This window comes from Mustelus asterias, unplaced genomic scaffold (genome assembly GCF_964213995.1).
Source record: "Mustelus asterias unplaced genomic scaffold, sMusAst1.hap1.1 HAP1_SCAFFOLD_102, whole genome shotgun sequence".
Classification (NCBI taxonomy): Eukaryota; Metazoa; Chordata; class Chondrichthyes; order Carcharhiniformes; family Triakidae; genus Mustelus; species Mustelus asterias.
In genome coordinates, this window is record NW_027590149.1 from 751,563 (window position 1) to 772,780 (window position 21,218).

General features: G+C 46.5%; 1 protein-coding gene across 1 annotated transcript in view; it reads left to right on the top strand.

Annotated features, from left to right (window-relative positions):
* LOC144484375 (NACHT, LRR and PYD domains-containing protein 3-like) overlaps positions 1-21,218 on the top strand; it is a 172,500-nt gene that overhangs the window by 42,942 nt on the left and 108,340 nt on the right. Inside the window, exons 7-8 of the mRNA XM_078202897.1 lie at positions 403-2,140; positions 6,788-6,874. Coding sequence (XP_078059023.1) covers positions 403-2,140; positions 6,788-6,874 — 1,825 coding nt within the window. The remainder of the gene's footprint in view (positions 1-402; positions 2,141-6,787; positions 6,875-21,218) is intronic.

Sequence of the window (21,218 nt, forward strand, 5' to 3'; positions counted from 1 at the left end):
AAATAGAAAAGTGGGGTTTTCAACACTTTGCCGCTTGTCCAATCACAGCCTCCTTTCTCCCCATATTTTCTTTATTTGTGGTCTAATTCTGTTGCAGGACAAATGACATAAAAAGAGAAAATTGTGGAGAAACTCTGCAGATCTGCAGAGGCAGAAAGGGAGACCGGTGTTTGGATCAGATTTGACTTCTGCAGAGCTGAGCTGTCCAGCCATATTTATTAGGCTGAATACAAACAGTTCAGTGGCTGAATTTGGCCCATGGGCCATTAGTTGTCAAAGCCAGTTGTACAAAAATCTATGTTGGAACTGAACTAATGCCTCAATATTTAATGGATTGGTCAATTTTACCGGGATGTTTGTAAAATGCCAATAGAACTAACTTTCTCTCCATTCTTATTGAAGATCTCCAACAGAAACACAAGGAGACACTCCGGGTACAAACTGAAACACTGAGAGTGAACACTATCCTCATAAAGGAGAAGGTTAAGATTTTCCAGCTGGTTGATCGATACGCTGAGCTCACGGTTATTTCTACTGTTCGAGATCGGACACTTGTCGAACATGAACTGCTGGCAAGAGGCCGGGACCATGAAGAATGGAGAGAGAAACATCTCCGGAAAGAACTGGAAAAAATCCGAACTGATCAATTGTTTCAGAGGAGCTTTTCCCAGAGAATATACAAATCTGGGAATTCAGCAGCAGTGAGCGGAGTGCCGGGAATTGGAAAAACAACAATGGTACAAAAGATTGTTTATGACTGGGCCACTGGGAAAATATACCCACACTTTCAATTTGTTTTCAGTTTTAAATTCCGGGATTTGAACACTATTAACTGTAGAATAAACCTGAGGAATCTGATATTGGATCAGTATCCTTACTTTGGGAATATTCTGGGAGAGTTCTGGAAGAACCCAGAGGCATTGCTGTTTATATTCGATGGTTTGGATGAATTCAAGGACAGTATTGATTTTGCTGACAATCGGAGAAATACAGAACCTCAGTTCATGTGCACAGATCCCGAATGCTGGTGTGAAGTGTCTGACATTGTGTACAGTTTAATACAGCACAAGCTGCTCCCTGGATGTTCAGTGTTAGTGACCAGCCGCCCCACTGCATTACATTTATTGGAAAAGGCTGACATCAGTGTCCGGGCTGAAATCCTGGGATTTGTTGGTGATGAACGGAAGGAATATTTCAACAAGTTTTTTGAAGATCAGACGGTGGCAGCAGCTGTTTTCAAACACGTGGAGGAGAACGAGATCCTGTACACCATGTGTTACAACCCTTCCTACTGCTGGATCCTTGGTCTGTCACTGGGTCCCTTCTTTACACAAAGAGACAGGAAACAGCAGCAAGTTCCCAAGACCATCACCCAACTATATTCCTACTATATTTACAACATTCTGAAAAACCATGGCCGAGAGATTGAAAACCCCTGTGATGTGTTACTGAAGCTTGGTGAGATGGCCTTCACAGGAATCTCCAAGAAGAAGATTGTGTTTAGAGATGGAGATTTGATTGAGTACAATCTACAACCTTCCCAGTTCCTGTCTGGGTTTCTGATGGAGCTTTTGGAGAAAGATGAATCTGCCCAGAGTGTGGTTTACACATTCCCACACCTCACCATCCAAGAGTTTGTAGCTGCACTCGCACAATTCCTGACTCCAGATCCCGGGGAGATCGGGAAACTCCTCAGTAAAAGCCACAGTGAGGAAGATGGGCGATTTGAGATATTTCTCCGTTTTGTTGCTGGTCTGTCCTCCCCACAGTCAGCTCGACCCCTGGTGGATTTTCTGGGTCCATTTCTTCATCAAACAACCTGCCGAGTGATTGACTGGGTGAAGGAGAAGGTTGAAGGGCAGATTGGAGACTCACAGACTGAAACTGGGAAGAGGAAGCTCCTGAACACATTCCACTACCTGTTTGAGTCTCAGAATAGAGCACTGGCTCGGAACACAGTGGGATCTGTGGAAACACTTTCATTTAGGGAACTGCGACTGACCCCGATTGACTGTGCGGTCCTGTCTCATGTCATTGGACTCTGTGATACAATAAAACACCTCGATCTGGAGGAATGCTACATTCAGTGTGAAGGGCTCCAGCGGCTGGGACCCGTTCTGCACAAGTGTCAGGAGTTGAGGTAACTGTTTGGTCTCATAGCGGATATTTTCATTGTTGAGAAGCCATTTCCTTTGTTCTAATAAAACAGAGGCATGTTCATTCGAGGACGTCAAGAGAGAAACAATGTCCAGTGGTCACAAAGTGTGGGAGAATGGCGCAAAGTAATAATGCTCATTTGAGAGCAGATGCAGATATGATGGGCCGATTGGCCTTCTTCTGAACCTGTAATAAATCTAGATTCTCTGATGAAACTACATCGTTTCAAGAAGGCAGATTCTCGTGGAATAGGCGTGGGCAATAAATGTTGGCATAACCAGCGATGCCCACATTCCTTGAATGAATAAAAACATTATTGGGATGAATTTTAAATAATTAGAGCTGTAAAGGCCTCCCTCCAAAATCTGAAAAAGGATCATTCCCTCTCCCAACAGAAACCATCTGATTCTGTACGATGCTATACAGAAATTAGTTTCTCTTGTTCGGTGCAGCTTACAGTTTGTGTTTAATTATGATCAGGATTATTTTCCTGCGCTCTCCCTGTGTTATGTATTACAGTCGGTGTGTGTTATATTGGGACAATGTCCCTTTATAAGTCACGTGATCACTGGTGACATCATCAGTTCGGGTTGCTTTCTGAATGCCTGCGTTGCGCTGCCTCTACTGGCAGCCTCTGTGAACTCCGTCTTGCTTCTTGGATTAACTGGTTGTAACTGAAACTCAGAGCTTCTATCATTCATTGTGGGCCTCTGAATAGAAGCAACCATTTCATTAAACCTCTATAACTCTTACAACATCGTAAACCTTAAATTAAAATGTAGGGACAGTTTAAAGTGAAACCAAAAACCCGCAAGCGTGTAGCTTTGTTTAACATGAAGTGAAATTAAAGTTTTGGCCCTTTCTGAGCTCACAAGCACAGAAACACAAATTAAACTTAAACTCATGAATTACTGTGTAATGCCCACAAACACAAATTATTATATAACAGTGAAGCCCAAGATGCTGTTTTCTTTATTAATTGCTACCTACACTTGTCCTGCCAACGACAATGATCGATGCACAATGTGTTCAGTCCCTCTGATCCTGCAATCCGTGAACAATTCTACCGATTATTTTATATTGCTTCCTCATGTGCATGTTTCCTGAAAGTATCACCTCACCCGTCTCTGCATTGAACTTAATCTGCCACCTATCTGTACACTCCACCATAGTCTGTTTTTCAGTCCCAAGCTCTTCTCCTCACAGTTTACAATGCCTCAAACTGTTCTGTGATCAACAAACTTTGAAATTTTCCTCGAGACTGCAAACCACAGAAACCCTACAGTGCAGGAAGAGGCCATTCGGCCCATCGAGTCTGCACCGACCACAATCCCACCCAGGCCCGACCCCCATATCCCTACATGTTTTACCCTCTAATCCCTGTAACCTACACATCTCAGGACACTAAGGAGCAATTTTAGCATGGCCAATCAACCTAACCCGCACATCTTTAGACTGGGAGGAAACCAGAGCACCCGGAGGAAACCCAAGCAGACACGAGGAGAATGTGCAAACTCCACACAGACAGTGACCCAAGCCGGGAATCGAACCCAGGTCCCTGGAGCTGTGAAGCAGCAGTGCTAACCACTGTGCTACCGTGCCGCCCAAACACCCAAATCATTCATATATATCAGGGAAAAGCAAGGATCCCAATACCAACTGCGAGGGTTCTCCATTACCGACATCCTCCAGCCTTAAAAATATCCATTACTCTTTGTTCATCCAATTTTGTATCCACGTTGCTACTTTCCCATTTATTTTATGAGCTTATGCCACAAGTCTGTTGTGTCACTGCATCAGATGATTTTTGAATATCCATGTGCACCACATCAACAGCAGAACCATCACTGACCCTTTCTGTTGCTTCCTCCAATTCGCAGCAATATAAAGCCAGTCGCAAACGGCATTTTTTTTTAACCAACCAATGAATTTAGTTTCCTCTGTGTCGCTATTCGATTCACCATTTCCCTTTTGAACTCAGCGTGGGCCGGCTCAGAGTAGCTGAATGATCAACTGACCCTCCAACCCTCAGCTAAGTTTAACACTACTGCTCCAGGCTGGAGCCGCAGACTTGACTAAATTGGATTGACCCAGTCTTTTCGGTTGTGGTTACTGCCTCCTGGCCCTCTCTTCATCCACTCCAACAAACTGAGATAGCTGGGAATTAAACCCCTATCAACTGCTTGGAAAGCAACTATGCTCGCTATGATATCACCATCATTGCATTTAGGGACTCCTGTGGTGCAGGTGCACCGACAGAGCTGTGAGAAAGAGAGTTCCAGGAGTTTGACCCAGGAACAGCGATATCTTTCCAAGTCAGGATGGTGTGTATCTTGGAAGGGAACTTCCAGGTGGTGATGTTTCCATTTATCTGCTGCCCTTGTCCTTAGGGATAGAAATCACAGACTGGACAGTGCTGTGTAACGAGCCATGGTGAGTTGTTGCACTGCATCTTGTAGATGGTCCAACAACCGTAACTAACTTCGTCTGTGCTGGTATTACTCTATTTGGCAGATAGTTTTCATAGAAAGAAATCATAGAAACCCTACAGTGCAGAAAGAGGCCACTCGGCCCATCGAGTCTGCACTGACCACAATCCCACCCAGGCCCTACCTCCATATCCCGACATATTTTACCCACTAATCCCTCTAATCTACGCATCTCGGGACACTAAGGGGCAATTTTTTTTAGCATAGCCAATCAAACTAACCCGCACATCTTTGGACTGTGGGAGGAAACCGGAGCATCCGGAGGAAACCCACGCAGACACAAGGAGAATGTGCAAACTCCACACAGACAGTGACCCGAGCCGGGAATCGAACCCAGGACCCTGGAGCTGTGAAGCAGCAGTGCTAACCACTGTGCTACCATGCTGCCCATTTCTCATTTCCATTGACTTCAGTTTTTCTCTGGCTCCTTTTTGCTACATGTGGTCAGATTCTGTCTTGATGTCAAGGGCAGACACTCTCCCCTCACATCCTGAGTTCAGCTCTGTTGTCCGTGTTTGCATCAAGGCTGTAATGAGGTCGGGGACTGAGTGACCCTGAGTAAGCACAAGCTTCAAGTCAGATAGCAGGTCATTGCTAATTAAGTGTCACTTGTTAGTCTCGTTAGCCTTCCATTACTCTGCTGATGATTGAGAGGAGACTGATGGGGTGGTAAATGGACAGATTGGATTTGTTCTCTCCTTTTTGTTTACGGTCATATCTGGGCAATTTCCCACTATTTTAGGTAAACATCAGTGTTGTAGCTCAACTGGAACAGCTTGGCGAGGAACAGAGCAACTTCTGGAGCAGTAATCTTCAGGACAGTTACTGGAATATTGTCAAGATCTGTGGTCTTTGCAGTATCCATTACCTTTAGCTATTTCTTGACATCATGTGGAGTGAATGGAATGAGCTGATATCTGTGATGCTGGGGACCTCTGGACGTTTAGCCACTGAAGTTGGTTACTAATAATTGAGCCATATCTTTTGCACTGATGTGCTAGTCTCTTCCGTCATGAGGATGGGATATTTGTGGAGCCTCCTCCTTCTGTTGTTTCATCATCCACTATTATTCACAACTAAATGTGGCGGGACTGCAGAGCTTACATCTGAGCCGAGGAAACCAGAATTTCCTGAATGAGGAAACCTGCTGCTGGAAAATCTTAGTCAAACTGTCCGTGATATGAAACAGGATTTTCGGATAATCCTTTTCCTATGTGAGGATCTACCGGGAAGAGGGAACTCCCGGTAATTCCCGGAGATAGAACACGAGCCAGACCTGCAGAAAATGCCGAGCCTGTTGACTGTGGAATGTAGCGGGAGACACCCCTCCCCTATAAACTAATCAAACAGAAACATTTCAGCTTTCTAATGGGAGATTAATCATTCCTTGTATCAAATCGAGGGGATGGATCTTAAAGCAACAGTTAGCACAGTTTCACACTTTAACTCACCCTGAGATATTATACAGATGTTATAATGTCAGTAGTCAAGAAGCACAGGGAATCCCGAGCGATCCACTCTCACAGCTTTATCATTTAACCCTCTGTGAAATGTACAATTCGCAGAAAATCCTGGATTTATGTAACAGCAGAAATGATTTGAATTTCCGGAAACTTAGCAGGGTCAGTGAGATTCAGGAGGGTAATTCTGATGATCAGGAAATGAGACCAGAATGTGGGACATGTTTAAACGTTACTTGCTTGTTCACAGGATGTGGGCATCACCTCCTCTAGGGGCCATTAGCAGTGGGAAATAAATGCTGGTCTAGCCAGCGACACCCATATCCCATGGACAATTAAACAAAATATACATTTTGAGAGGTGTAAAAGAGTTAATTGTTCATCATTTTTCAATGCTGACTTTTGCCTTTTCCATTCAACAGAAAGGGTTTGATATTATCTAATTTAATATTGTCACATTTATTAGTGCCAAAGCATACCGTACATAGGGAAGGAAAGGAGAGAGTCCAGAATGCAGTGTTACAGTCATAGCTCGGGTGCAGAGAAAGATCAACTTGGATGAGATATAATATCGTAACTTGAACCAGGTCACCACTCGTTTCTGACACAAAAATAGATCCAGCTATTTTTTCTGCTGAACATTAATCTGAATTTAATGTGTTTCTCACTTCCTCCATTTAGTCTGTATCGCAATGAAGTGGGAGATTCAGGAGTGAAACTATTGTCTGCGGCTCTGAGGAATCCAGAATGTAAAATACAGAAACTGCAGTAAGTATCAGACTGTGTGAGATTGTGTTAATAATCAGTGGATGGTCTGACACTGTAAATTATTATCAGTGTCAGTAATAGTGTCATTAATAACCATTCCACATCATTCCTGTCAGTATTCGTGTTAAACACCACGGATTTACTCTGATTCCTGAAATCTTTCTCTCTCTGATCTCCAGTTTGGAGAGTAACAGCCTCAGATATTCTCACCTCTGCTCTCAGTACAAACCAGTCAGTGATGTGTCTGAACCTGAGTTACAATAAACTGCGAGATTCAGGAGTGAAAGAATTAACTAATCATTTATAATTATTCTCAAATCCATTCATGAGAATAAAAAAGATGGACAAAATAATTAAATGTTTATAGAATTCCCAGATATGGCTGGTCGCATGTTCAATTTAGTTTAATTTGTCATTCAGATTATAGATGTTTATGTCTGTCGGCTTCTCAGTTTGATTAAATGTAGAAAACTGCAGTATATCGGTGAGGCAGATTACAAACTACATTGAATTCTGATGAGTTTTATCCCGAGGGATCCACTCTCAAATTTACGTTAAACGGAGCTTAAGGAGCATCTGAAAAGAGAATGCAGAGATGGAGGTGGGGAGGGTTATGAAGAGAATTCCAGAGCTCACAGCCCAGCAGTTCAAGGCACAGCTCAGCTGGCAATGGCAGTAATCACAGTGCAGAATAGTCTGAATGATGTCCCTGTCAATAATGGACATTGTTTTTAAGAACACAAATAATGATACTAAATATACCATTGCTATCAGTATTCGTGTTATTAAAAACACTACCCGCTATTAGTAGACACAAAATAAGCTTGGGAGCAAAGTTGGAGACCATGAAATAAAAGAGACAAAGGCAGCCTGGATATGAAGTTATCTGAGTGACAGGAAACAGGCAGGAGAGGTGAACTGTACCTTTTCATTTATAGGAAGCTGACAGTGGCTTTCCCCAGCAACCCGTACTGTGTTACTACGACTAATTTTCTTTACATGTACGACCAAATGAGACTTGGGTTTATCTAAAGATGAGATGTGAAGCTCCAGCACACGGCCACCAGACCACAGAGCGGACGCAGCATATGATAGACCGAGCTCAATCGCACCAAAACCAATGGATCAGATCAGAGATCTGCTGTCTTGCCATATCCAGTCATAAATAGTGTTAGACATGCCACAAAATGTTGGACATGCCGGTTACATTAGGCGACACGGTGGCACAGTGGTCAGCACTGCTGCCTCACAGCGCCAGGGACCAGGGTTCAATTCCGGCCTTGGGTGACTTTATGTGTAGAGTTTGCACATTCTCCCAGTGTCTGTGTGGGTTTCCTCTGGGTGCTCCAATTTTCTCCCACAGTCCAAAGATGTGCAGGTTCGGTTGATTGGCTATGCTAAGTTGTCCCTCGGGGTGTCAGGGTGTGTAGGTTACGGGGATTAGTGGGCCATATATGTGGAGTTACAGAGATAGGGCCTGGATATGATATTCTTTCAAAGAATTGGTGAAGACTCGATGGGCCAAAGGGCCTCCTTCTACACTGTGGGAATTCTATGATTCTATAAACATGCCACAAGAATTCCATCATTACTGATGAGGGAACCCAGAGCATCAGTGCCATCTTCAGCCAGAAGTGCTGAGTAGAATGATTAATCTCAGCCTCCTCCTGAGGTCCCCAACATTACAGATGACCATTTGATTCACTGCATGTGAGGTAAAAAAATGACTGAAGGCACTGCATACTGCAAACTCTGTCAGCCTGGCTGTACCCCAGCAATGGTACTGAAGAATTGTGCTCCATAACTAGCCATTCCCCGAGCCAAGCTGTTCCAGTACAGCTACAACACTGGATCTACCGGACAATGTGGAAAAAAACAGGGCAAATCCAATCTGATGAATTGCTGCTCCATCAGTCTGCTCTTGAGCGTCAGAAAAGTGTCATCCTTCCAGTGCCTCATGAACATCACTGCAGGAGTTCCTGAGGGTGATGTCCAAATCCCAACCGCCTTCAATTGCTTTATCAATGTCCTGCCTTCCATTATAATGTCAGTAGTGAGGATGCTCACGAATGATTGCACAATGCTCAGTACTGTTCACAATTCCTCAGAGACAGAAGCAGTCCATGCCCATAAACAGCAAGACCTGAACAAAACAGAAAATGGTGGAAAGGCTCAGCATGTCTGACAGCTTCTGTGGAGAGAGAACAGCTAACCCTTCGAATCTGGATGACTCTTCGACAGAGCTAGCGTCTTAAGCTCTGAAGAACTTTCAGGCTTAACCTGATAAATGGCAAGTAATGTTTCACTGCACAAATGCCAGGCAAGGACCATCTCCAACAGACGGGAATCTAACCATATTCCCTTTACATTGAATGGCAACACCATCGCTGAATCCTCGACCATCAACATCCTGAGTGGTGGGGGCGCACTGGGACCATTGAACAGACACTGAACTGTAAACACTATGGCTCCAAGGGTAGATCACAGTCTGGGAATTCGGAGAGGAGGAACTCGCCTCCTGTCTCCCAAATTTTTCCCACCATCTCCAAGGCACAAGTCAGCAGTGTGATGGAATCCGCTCATCTTGCTGGATTGTCTGCAGCTTCAAAAACACTGAAGAAGCTCATTCATGGAAAATGAGCCCACTGGATCAGCTGGCCATTCACCAAACTAAACATTGACTGTCTCTACCACTGACGCACAGTGGCAGTATTTTACCACATACAAGGTGGAATGTAGCAGCTCACCAAGGTTCCTGAGCCAGCATCATCCAAACAGGCACTATCCATCACCGAGATGGCCAAGGATATCAGAAGGATGGGACACCAACCAGCTTCAGATTTCTTTCCAAACCACGCACCATTCTGACTTGGAATATATTGCTTTTCCATCACTGATGCGGGATCATAATCCCGGATGTCCCTTCCTAGCGGTTTTGTACCAGATGCTCTGCAGAATTTAAGAAGATGGCTCACCACCTCCTTCTCAAAAGCAATTGGGGATGGGCTGCAAGTGTTGGCATTGCCAGTGATACCATCATCCCTTGAAAGAATTAATAAAGACAAGCGCTACCCACTGTAGAGGTGGGTAATTGTGCCTGTGTGTAACCCAAACACAGTCACGGAAGAGAGAAAAAACAGCTGCGACAGGACAAATAGTGTGACCATTGCACAGGCCAGAGGAATTCTAAAGATAGATCTGGTGGAACTATTTAATATACTCAGCGAGGGTCTCAAATGTCCAGGTGTTGTGCTGTGTTCCATACAACCTGGATCTAGAGTGGAGAAGCTTTGAAGAAAGTGTGATGCAATACAATGTTGACCAGATGCTTCATGATGAGGAACCCCATGGACCACAGGCCAGGGACATGGGATATGTGTCAGGGAGGATGGAGATTCAGTAATGCAGACATGTTTTCCAAGAACCTTAACTCACACAGCCATTCAGTGTAATAAATCTTCACCATCTCCAGCACTGTTGCTGTTTCTGTGAATGTTTTATAATTTCCCTGGAGCCGTCACGACATGAAACAAAGGCATTGGAATTGTATTGACCTGATTCAGTGCTGTATTTCCCATCTCACATTCCCAGTGAACTGTTAAAGACCCAGTAATATGGTGAAGCATTTTTTTAGTGGTGCTCCATCTCTGAATTTACTCAAAATACAGACATAACAAAGTGACCAGTAATAACAAAGTATAATCCTGTGAAACCCAAGGAAGCAACCCCACCATGACAACCACCGCCATCCCCGCACTTTCCGCTGAGCTGCAGGCAGCATCTTACCTCTCTCCTCTCCTCTGGGAATTTCGATGACCGTGGCCTTTGTCCTCGGAATTCCTGAGTCCTGGAAGGATCCGGCCAACTGCGGGTCCTCTGCACAGATGCTGGAGTTGTCTCTGTCATGATAGCTTCGTGAGGTGCTTGTGTCACAGTCGGAGCAGAAGGGGACCCACTGCCCACACCAGGGGCATCCTGAGAGGAGCTCCCGAATACTGCAGGCAGCCGCTCCTCTATCCATTCAGGGCAAACTGAACCCTCCCTGCTCAGCTGGGGAGGTCCTGGCAGTTACTCCAGGCACATTTTCCCACCCCACCTACAGCCCGTGTTCCACAGAGCTCATGGAGGTGGTGAGAACATGCAGGTTCACGTGTATTTCCTGTGGGTGATAGGCTGGATGTGACTCTCCATGAAGGTCACCAATCTCTCTGTGGAGGATGCTGTTTGTGCTCAGACCTGAGACATGGTAACACTGCTGGCCTGGATTGACTCCTCCATCCTTTGTGTATGGATACACACAGCCTTTGGAAACTCCACCAAATGTTAAAGTATCCTACGCTGCAGCTCCAGTATCTGCTGCATTGTTAAAGACTCCAGTCACATTTCATCTTCCAGAAGCTGACAATGACCTGTCCTCTCGAGAGTGTGAGTGAACTCAGCTATTGCTGCCTTCATCAGCTGCTCGGGTTTGTGTGTGCTGCTCTGTGCTGCCAGATTGTAACCCCTTTGCTAATCGTGAGAGACATTATCTGCTCTGGCGGACGTTATAGAGTATAATGTGACAATCCATCCTCTGACCCCTCCCCATCTTCAGAGCTACACGCCTGTCTCCCGCTCACCGCAGCTGTTGATTTGTGAGAGAGTGAAGAATGTTAGAGGGTAATACACATTCCAACATGTCCTGCAGACTGTTCCTAACCCAGAGCTCCGTGTGACCAATAGAAGACACACAAGCACCAGGTTTTGGATTCAGCAGCAGAGCCTCTCCTGTGCCCATCCATTCACTCACTCACTCTCTCTGGATCCACAACCCATCTCACCATCAGCGATTGCCCACCCAGCCTCCAGGTCTCCCAGCTCCAGCACTGCATCTTCCATTGGCATAAGGATGACACAATCCAGACACTGTCACTCTTGGCTCCTTCTCTGACGCTCTGTGCCCTCTTCTACAAGAACATAAATTTCCATTGTTACTCACCCATCAAAGACACACACAAACCTGACGCTAATTTAGACTGCCCATCATGGGACCACCAGGATGGTCACTCAGTGTCGGCAGTGCAGCAGCCATCTCTGACTGACTCTTTACTCCGAGAGCGGTTGGGGTGTGGAATGGACTGCCTGCTGTCATAGTGAAGTCGGACACTTTAGGAACTTTCAAGCGGTTATTGGATAGGCAGATGGAGCACACTAGAATGATAGGGAGTGGGATAGCTTGATCTTGGTTTTGGACAAAGCTCGGCACAACATCGTGGGCCGAAGGGTCTGTACTGTGCTGTACTGTTCTATGTCCTATGTTCCATGTAACCCTTCACAGAGAGGCTGACATGTTCCTGAAGATTGATGCTGCTGTCTGGACATTGCCAGTGTCTGGGTGGAGATGGTCTTTCCACAATTTCTCTTTCATCCTTATTCACATATCAGCCTGTAGGCTTAACGCTCACCTTGTCAGAACATATCAGATTATTCATCTTTTGCCTCATTGCAGCCACTGCTCAGACCCTTGGCAGTTTCTATCCAGACTTGCTTGGGTTGATGTGACAGGTATCCTTCTCCAGTCCTGAGGGAACTGAACCTCCCTCCAAACGGAAATAGCCTTGAGAATTTCCAGGGTAGTGTCAGTGAATTGGGTTTAATCTGCCTTCTGCCATTTCAGGCCTTTGTTCATTAACCAGGGCTCCCTCACTGCTCCCTACAGAGCCTTTAAAAGCGCTGCTGGCTGCCTTTAAATCTGGTGCCAGCATTGCCAGAATTGTGCTGTCCCCTGCAGCCAGTGGTTAAGCTCTGGAATGCACAGGGATTTGGGGGAAGGTGGGGGAATGCCACTTAGTGAATTGCTCATTTAGAGAGTCAGTGCAGACACGATGGGCTGAGTGGCCTCCTTCTGCTCTCTAACAATACTGTGATTCTGCCTGTGCTGCCTGAGTGGACGAATTTCCCGAACCTGTCAGACATTTACTGTGCCCGTTCTGGCTCTGTGTGGAGTTGGTTAGTTCAGTTGGTTCGGTGTCTCCAGCGTGATGTAGAATGACGCTGTTGTTGAGGGTTTGGTCCTCGTACTGGCTGTGGGGTTAATGGAGTCCCAACTCTTCCCATATCCCCACGTTTACTAAGTTGTATCCCTGAAGCGACATGTACCAAATTGTGTCTCTTTCTATTGGAGAGATTTCATTGAGGACTGTGGCTACTAACACTGTCCACACGGCAACATCACCAACTTCCAGTTGAAATATCGATAACATTTTCAACCACTGTCTCCACAGAATTCTTACGGAGCACAATGAGGCCATTTGGCCCATCGTGTCTGCACTAGCTCACCAAATTGACATTCGAAATTCGTGTCATTCTCCAGCCTTTTTGTCGTATCCATTTTCGTAGCTCATTGCCTATCTTCAAAAAATCACCTAATTCCTTTTTGACTGCTTCGATGCAGCCGACCTCCACCACACTTCCCGGCTGTGAATTCCAGACCCGAACCACTGGCAGTGTGAGAAAGGTTTCTGTCGCATCATCTTCAACCCCACCACACACTCCATTCCTGAGCCCCAGTTAGAATACTCACTGTCTCCATCTCCTGGTGTCCCTGTCTAACTGCACTCAGTTACCCCCCTCACTGTCTCCATCTCCTGGTGTCTCTGTCTAACTGCACTCAGTTACCCCCCTCACTGTCTCCATCCCCTGGTGTCCCTGTCTAACTGCACTCAGTTACCCCCTCACTGTCTCCATCTCCTGGTGTCTCTGTCTAACTGCACTCAGTTACCCCCTCACTGTCTCCATCTCCTGGTGTCTCTGTCTAACTGCACTGTTAGAATACTCACTGTCTCCATCTCCTGGTGTCTCTGTCTAACTGCACTCAGTTAGAATACTCACTGTCTCCATCTCCTGGTGTCTCTGTCTAACTGCACTCAGTTACCCCCCTCACTGTCTCCATCTCCTGGTGTCCCTGTCTAACTGCACTCAGTTAGAATACTCACTGTCTCCATCTCCTGGTGTCCCTGTCTAAGTGCACTCAGTTAGAATACTCACTGTCTCCATCTCCTGGTGTACCTGTCTAACTGCACTCAGTTACCCCCTCACTGTCTCCATCTCCTGGTGTCTCTGTCTAACTGCACTCAGTTACCCCCTCACTATCCATCTCCTGGTGTCCCTGTCTAACTGCACTGTTAGAATACTCACTGTCTCCATCTCCTGGTGTCTCTGTCTAACTGCACTCAGTTAGAATACTCACTGTCTCCATCTCCTGGTGTCTCTGTCTAACTGCACTCAGTTACCCCCCTCACTGTCTCCATCTCCTGGTGTCTCTGTCTAACTGCACTCAGTTAGAATACTCACTGTCTCCATCTCCTGGTGTCTCAATCTAACTGCACTCAGTTAGAATACTCACTGTCTCCATCTCCTGGTGTCTCTGTCTAACTGCACTCAGTTACCCCCTCACTGTCTCCATCTCCTGGTGTCTCTGTCTAACTGCACTCAGTTAGAATACTCACTGTCTCCATCTCCTGGTGTCTTCTGTCTAACTGCACTCAGTTAGAATACTCACTGTCTCCATCTCCTGGTGTCCCTGTCTAACTGCACTCAGTTAGAATACTCACTGTCTCCATCTCCTGGTGTCTCTGTCTAACTGCACTCAGTTAGAATACTCACTGTCTCCATCTCCTGGTGTCCCTGTCTAACTGCACTCAGTTACAATACTCACTGTCTCCATCTCCTGGTGTCTCTGTCTAACTGCACTCAGTTACCCCCTCACTATCCATCTCCTGGTGTCTCTGTCGAACTGCACTCAGTTAGAATACTCACTGTCTCCATCTCCTGGTGTCTCTGTCTAACTGCACTCAGTTAGAATACTCACTGTCTCCATCTCCTGGTGTCTCTGTCTAACTGCACTCAGTTAGAATACTCACTGTCTCCATCTCCTGGTGTCCCTGTCTAACTGCACTCAGTTACAATACTCACTGTCTCCATCTCCTGGTGTCTCTGTCTAACTGCACTCAGTTAGAATACTCATTGAATGTCCCGCGCTGTACATTATTATTGTTAATGATCTTATTCTTAAACACACTGTGGATTTACCCTGATTCCTGTTATTTTTCTCTCTCTGATCTCCAGTCTGTCTGGTAACGATCTCACAGATTCTTGTGCCGAGGACCTGGCCTCTGCTCTCAGTACAAACCGCTCACTGATAGATCTGTATCTGGGTCACAATAAACTGGGAGATTCCGGAGTGAAACTGCTGTCTGTGCCTCTGAGGAATCCGGACTGTAAAATACAGAAACTGTAGTAAGTAGCAGACTGTGTGAGATTGTGTTTATAATAACTGAATATTCAACAATATAATTTCACCACTGGTATTTGTATAAAAAACACTGCCCATTACTATTGGCGTCAGTTATGAATAAGGAAAACTGCTTTTCCTCTGACTCCTGTTGCTTCTCTCTCTGATCTCTGAGCAATGGGATGTCAGTCCCACAGATCCTTATGTTGAGGGAGTGGGGGAATAATGTTATGGTTCACCCTCTGAGGTCCAGTCATTGGCAACTGCAAACTGTATTGAATTTCTACCTTCGGGTGTGCTGACTCTCAGAATCCCCAACCTGATCCAATCACCTGACTTCATATTATAAGAGCCGACAGCTTTGACAAATCAACAGAAAAGGCAATGAGGGACAATTCGCCTGGGAGCAAAGGTCGCCAGTCACAAATCTGATAGGTTTGTGGTCACAGCACAGCTGAAGTAACGTATATAGTTTTGGTCACCTTATGAACGTATTTTATAAACATTTGAGAAAATGTTGGCTTGAGTCTTTCATGGCATGCCAGGCTTATCTTATGAAAAAATACAGAAATTATTCGTCCTATATTCACTGCAATTGGGACGAACCACGGGTGATCATGGTCGGCAGGGTGGTAGAGCTGTTAGCACTGCTGTCTCAGAGCGCCAGAGACCCGTGTCAATTCCGGCCTTGGGTGACAGATTGTGTGGAGTTTGCATGTACTCTCCGTGTCTGCGCAGGTTTCCTTCAGTTACTCCAGTTTCCTCCCACATGCCAAAGATGTGCACGCTAGTTTGAGCGGCGATGGTAAATTGACACTTCATGTCAGGGGGATTTGCAGAGTTAATATGTAGGGTTACTGTTATAGGGCCTGGGCGGGATTGTTGTTAGTGAAGGATTGATGGGCCGAATGGCCCACAGCTTGTCTGGACTTGCAGAATCTCACTGGCTGTCCTGTCTGGAGACAATACACATCTCTTTAACCTGTGCTTAATGCTCCCTCCACTCACACTGTTTGTACCTTTAAGACTTGATTATCTGTAAAGACTGCATTCCAGTCATTATTCTGTAAATTGAGTTTGTGTCTCTGTATGCCCTGTTTGTGAGCATTTCCACACTCCACCTGACGAAGGGGCAGCGCTCCGAAAGCTAGTGGCATTTGCTACCAAATAAACCTGTTGGACTTTAACCTGGTGCTGTTAAACTTCTGACTGTTCCTAACCCAGAGCTCCATGTGACCAATGATGAACACACAAGCTCCAAGTTATGGACTCAGCAGCAGAGTCTCTCCTGTGCCCATCCATTCACTCACTCACTCTCTCTGGATCCACAACCCATCTCACCATCAGCGATTGCCCACCCAGCCTCCAGGTCTCCCAGCTCCAGCACTGCATCTTCCATTGGCATAAGGATGACACAATCCAGACACTGTCACTCTTGGCTCCTTCTCTGACGCTGTGTGCCCTCTTCTACAAGCACATAAATTTCCATTGTTACTCACCCATCAAAGACACACACAAGCCTATGGTGCTGCCAGACTACCCATCATGGGACCACCAGGATGGTCACTCAGTGTCGGCAGTGCAGCAGTCATCTCTGACTGACCGGAACCCTTCACAGAGAGGCTGACATGTTCCTGAAGATTGATGCTGCTGTCTGGACATTGCCAGTGTCTGGGTGGAGATGTTCTTTCCACAATTTCTCTTTCATCCTTATTCACATATCAGCCTGTAAGTTTAACGCTCACCTTGTCAGAACATATCAGGTTATTGATCCTTTTGCCTCACTGCAGCCACGTGCTGCCTGCTCTGGCCCTCGGCAGTTTCTATCCAGACTTGCTTGGGTTGATGTGACAGGTCTCCTCCTCCACTCCTGAGGGAACAGAACCTCCCTCCAAACCGATATAGCCTTGAGAATTTCCAGGGTAGTGTCAGCGAATTGGGTTTAATCTGCCTTCTGCCATTTCAGCCCTTTGTTCATTAACCAGGGCTCCCTCACTGCTCCCTTCTGAGCCTTTAAAAGTGCGGCTGGCTGCCTTTAAATCTGGTGCCAGCTTTGCCTGAATGCGGCCTTCCCCTGCAGCCAGTGGTTAAGCTCTGGAATGCACAGGGTTTTGGGGGGAAGGTGGGGGGATGACACTTAGTGAGTTGCTCATTCGGAGAGTCAGTGCAGACACAATGGGCCGAATGGCCTCCGCCTGCTCAGTCACAATTCTGTGATTCTGCCTGTGCTGCCTGAGTGCACGGATTTCCCGAACCTGTCAGATATTAATGTGCCTGTTTGGGTATATGTGGAGTTGGTTAGTTCATTTGGTTTGGTGATTAGAGTGTGATGTAGAATGATGCTAAATCTGAGGGTTTGGTCCTCTTACCGGCTGTGGGGTTCATGGAATCCCATCTCCTCCCATTGCCGCACGTTTATTAAATTGTATCCCTGAAGCTACATGTAACAAATTGTCTCTCTATTGGAGAGAAACACAAAGAACAAAGAAAATTACAGCACAGGAACAGGCCCTTCGGCCCTCCAAGACTGCACCCACCATGCTGCCTGACTTAACTAATACCCCCTACCCTTCCGGGGACCATATCCCTCCATTCCCATCCTATTCATGTACTTGTCAAGACGCCCCTTAAACGTCACCACCATATCTGCTTCTACTACCTCCCCCAGCAACGAGTTCCAGGCGCCCACTACTCTGTGTAAAAAATCTGCCTCGTACATCTCCTTTAAACCTTGCCCCTCGCACCTTCAACCTGTGCCCCCCCTAGCAATTGACTCTTCTACCCTGTGAAAAAGCTTCCGACTATCCACTCTGTCCATGCCCCTCATAATCTTGTAGACTTCTATCAGGTCTCCCCTCAACCTCCGTCGCTCCAGTGAGAACAAACCAAGTTTCTCCAACCTCTCCTCATAGCTAATGCCCTCCATACCAGGCAACATCCTGGTCAATCTTTTCTGTACCCTCTCCAAAGCCTCCACATCCTTCTGGTAGAGTGGCACCAGAATTGAACACTATATTCTAAGTGCGGCCGAACGAAGGTTCTATAAAGCTGCAACATGACTTGCCAATTTTTAAACTCAATGCCTCTGACAATATCACCTTCATAACTCTGCCTATCCTGCCCACACGGACACACCAGCCATTTCCAATCCCCATGTTTGGGACTTCAGAGCTTCTGGTAAAATCGCAGCCATTATCTTCAACCTCACCACAATCTGCATTCCCAAACCACTGACCATCCCATGTCCCTCCCGAGCCACTCCGAGTAAGGACATGGTGATCCTGTGATTATGGTCCTGTCCCATCATCACTTTTATCATTTAATCACTCCTGTAATTCCAGTTTGTCCTTTCTTTGTTTCTTCCCCAGCCACCCACCGCTGTCACTTCAAACCTGTCAATTCACTGCCCGTTCCCAGTTCCAATGGAAGCTCAAACTTTACCCCTGTTTCTCTCTTCACATGTATTTAGCTAACCTGCTGAGCATTTCCAGTTTATTTATATTTCATTTTCAGCATTGAGTATTTCCTCATTCTACAGAAATGCAGGTTGTGTTTTTGGAATGTCTGATACAATACATTATTATTGTTATTAACAGTATTATTTAAAACACTGGGGATTGAGCCTGATTCCTGTTATTCCTCTCTCTGGTCTCCAGTCTGTATAGGAACGCTCTCACAGATTCTTGTGCTGAGGATCTCGCCTCCGCTCTCCGTACAAACCAGTCACTGAGGATTCTGTCCCTGGGATCAAACTCCTTCACAGATCAATCTGTCCCTGCTCTCCGCCGCCTCATACTGACCTGCAGTAGTCTGGAGGTGATCTGGTGAGTGTTTGTGTTAATTTTTAGTGTAACAATTAAAATTTAAATGGATTTAAAATATAAATGGGCCTGAATCTTCCAAGCAGCAGCAATGGTAAGCAGATTGCCGGTATGTTTAAAAATTCTCCCAACCTGAAACTGCTGCATATTTCTCCCAGGATCTTCGGCACTGTGACCCTGGGAGCTCCATCAGAGCAGACAAGAGTCGGGGAAGAGAGAGCACACACCCTATTTACAGCAGTGACCCCGGGGAGCTCCATCAGAGCAGAGTGGAGTCGCGGTAGAGCGAGCACACACCCTATTTACAGCACAGTGACCCCGGGGAGCTCCATCAGAGCAGAATAGAGTCGGGGAAGAGAGAGCACACACCTTATTTACAGCACAGTGACCCCGGGGAGCTCCATCACAGCAGAGTAGAGTCGGGGAAGAGAGAACACACACCCTATTTACAGCACAGTGACCCCGGGGAGCTCCATCAGAGCAGAATAGAGTCGGGGAAGAGAGAGCACACACCTTATTTACAGCACAGTGACCCCGGGGAGCTCCATCACAGCAGAGTAGAGTCGGGGAAGAGAGAACACACACCCTATTTACAGCACAGTGACCCCGGGGAGCTCCATCAGAGCAGAGTAGAGTCGGGGAAGAGAGAACACACACCTTATTTACAGCACAGTGACTCCGGGGAGCTCCATAAGTGTTAGTTGATTGTGGGAGTGAATGGGTTGGTGTGTCGCTGGATGAGTGGTTAGTCAGGGAGCTGAGGAGAGGTTCAAGGATTAGTTCTGGGTGTCGGGAGGGTGGTCGAGTTGTGTTGTGTTGGGTTGGAGGGTTAATCAGCAGTTTGGATGGTGGCTGGGAGTTGGTAATGTTGTTGGGTGTCTCGTTAGATTTGGTTGCGTGGTCGGGGGTTGGGTTTGGTTTCTAGCTTTGGAGAGTAGTGGGTTGGGGTTGGTTCTTGAGTAATCCGTTTAAGTCAGAGATATAGTCAAGAATGTATTCAAGAGGCGGCTGGATATAGCACTTGGGGCGAACAGGATCAAAGGTTATGGGGAGAAAGCAGGATTAGGCTTTTGAGTTGGACGATCAGCCATGATTGTGATGGATGGTGGAGTCGGCTTAAAGGGCCAAATGGCCTCCTCCTGCTCCTATCTTCCATGTTTCTGAGTCAGGTCAGGAGAGGGTGGGACGGATGAGGCCAAGTTGGGAGGTTTAGTCAGATTTGTTCAAGGGCTGGTGGGAGATAGTCGGGCTGGAGGGGAGGTAGAGATGATTTACGGGAGTGATAGCCTGTCAGGGGGAGATACCAGCAGTAGCCAGGCCTGTGACACCACAGCTGGTTCTGCTGTGGGACAGGGTCGGGCAAAGAGCAAGCGAGCAGTAGTAATAGGGGACTCGCTAGTTAGAGGCACAGACAGGCGTTTCTGTGGCCGCAATTGAGACTCCAGGATGGTGTGTTGCCTCCCTGGTGCCAGGGTCAAGGACGTCTCTGAGCGATTGCAGGACATTCTTAAGGGGGAGGGTGAGCAGCCAGAGGTCGTTGTACATATTGGTACCAACGACATAGGTAGGAAAAGGGATGAGGTCCTGAAATGTGAATATAGAGAGTTAGGCAGAAAGCTAACGTGTAGGACCTCGAAGGTAGTAATTTCAGGACTACTATCGGTGCCACGTGCTAGTGAGAGTAGGAATAGGAGGATTAGGCAGATGAATGACTGGCTTGAGAGCTGGTGCACGGGGCAGGGATTTAGATTTTTGGATCATTGGGATCTTTTCTGGGGAAGGGCTGATCTGTTCAAGAGGGATGGGTTACATTTGAACTGGAGGGGGACTAACATCCTGGCGGGGAGATTTGCTCGAGCAGCTCGAGAGCGTTTAAACGAGGTTGGCAGGGGGGTGGGATCCAAAGCAGTAGGGAGACAGAAGAGAAGTTTGAGGACAGCACGGAAGTTAAAGAGAGCACGTAAATTAGCAAAGGCAGTGTCAGTAATCCTAGTACCAGACAGATCAGACAGAAGCAAGGCAGACAGCAAGGGAAGTCCAGATTAAACTGCATTTATTTCAATGCAAGAGGCCTGACGGGCAAGGCAGATGAACTCAGGGCATTGATGGGTACGTGGGACTGGGATATTATAGCAATTACTGAAACATGGCTAAGGGAGGGACAGGACTGGCAGCTCAATGTTCCAGGGTACAGATGCTATCGGAAAGATAGAACAGGAGGTAAGAGAGGAGGGGGAGTTGCACTTTTGAT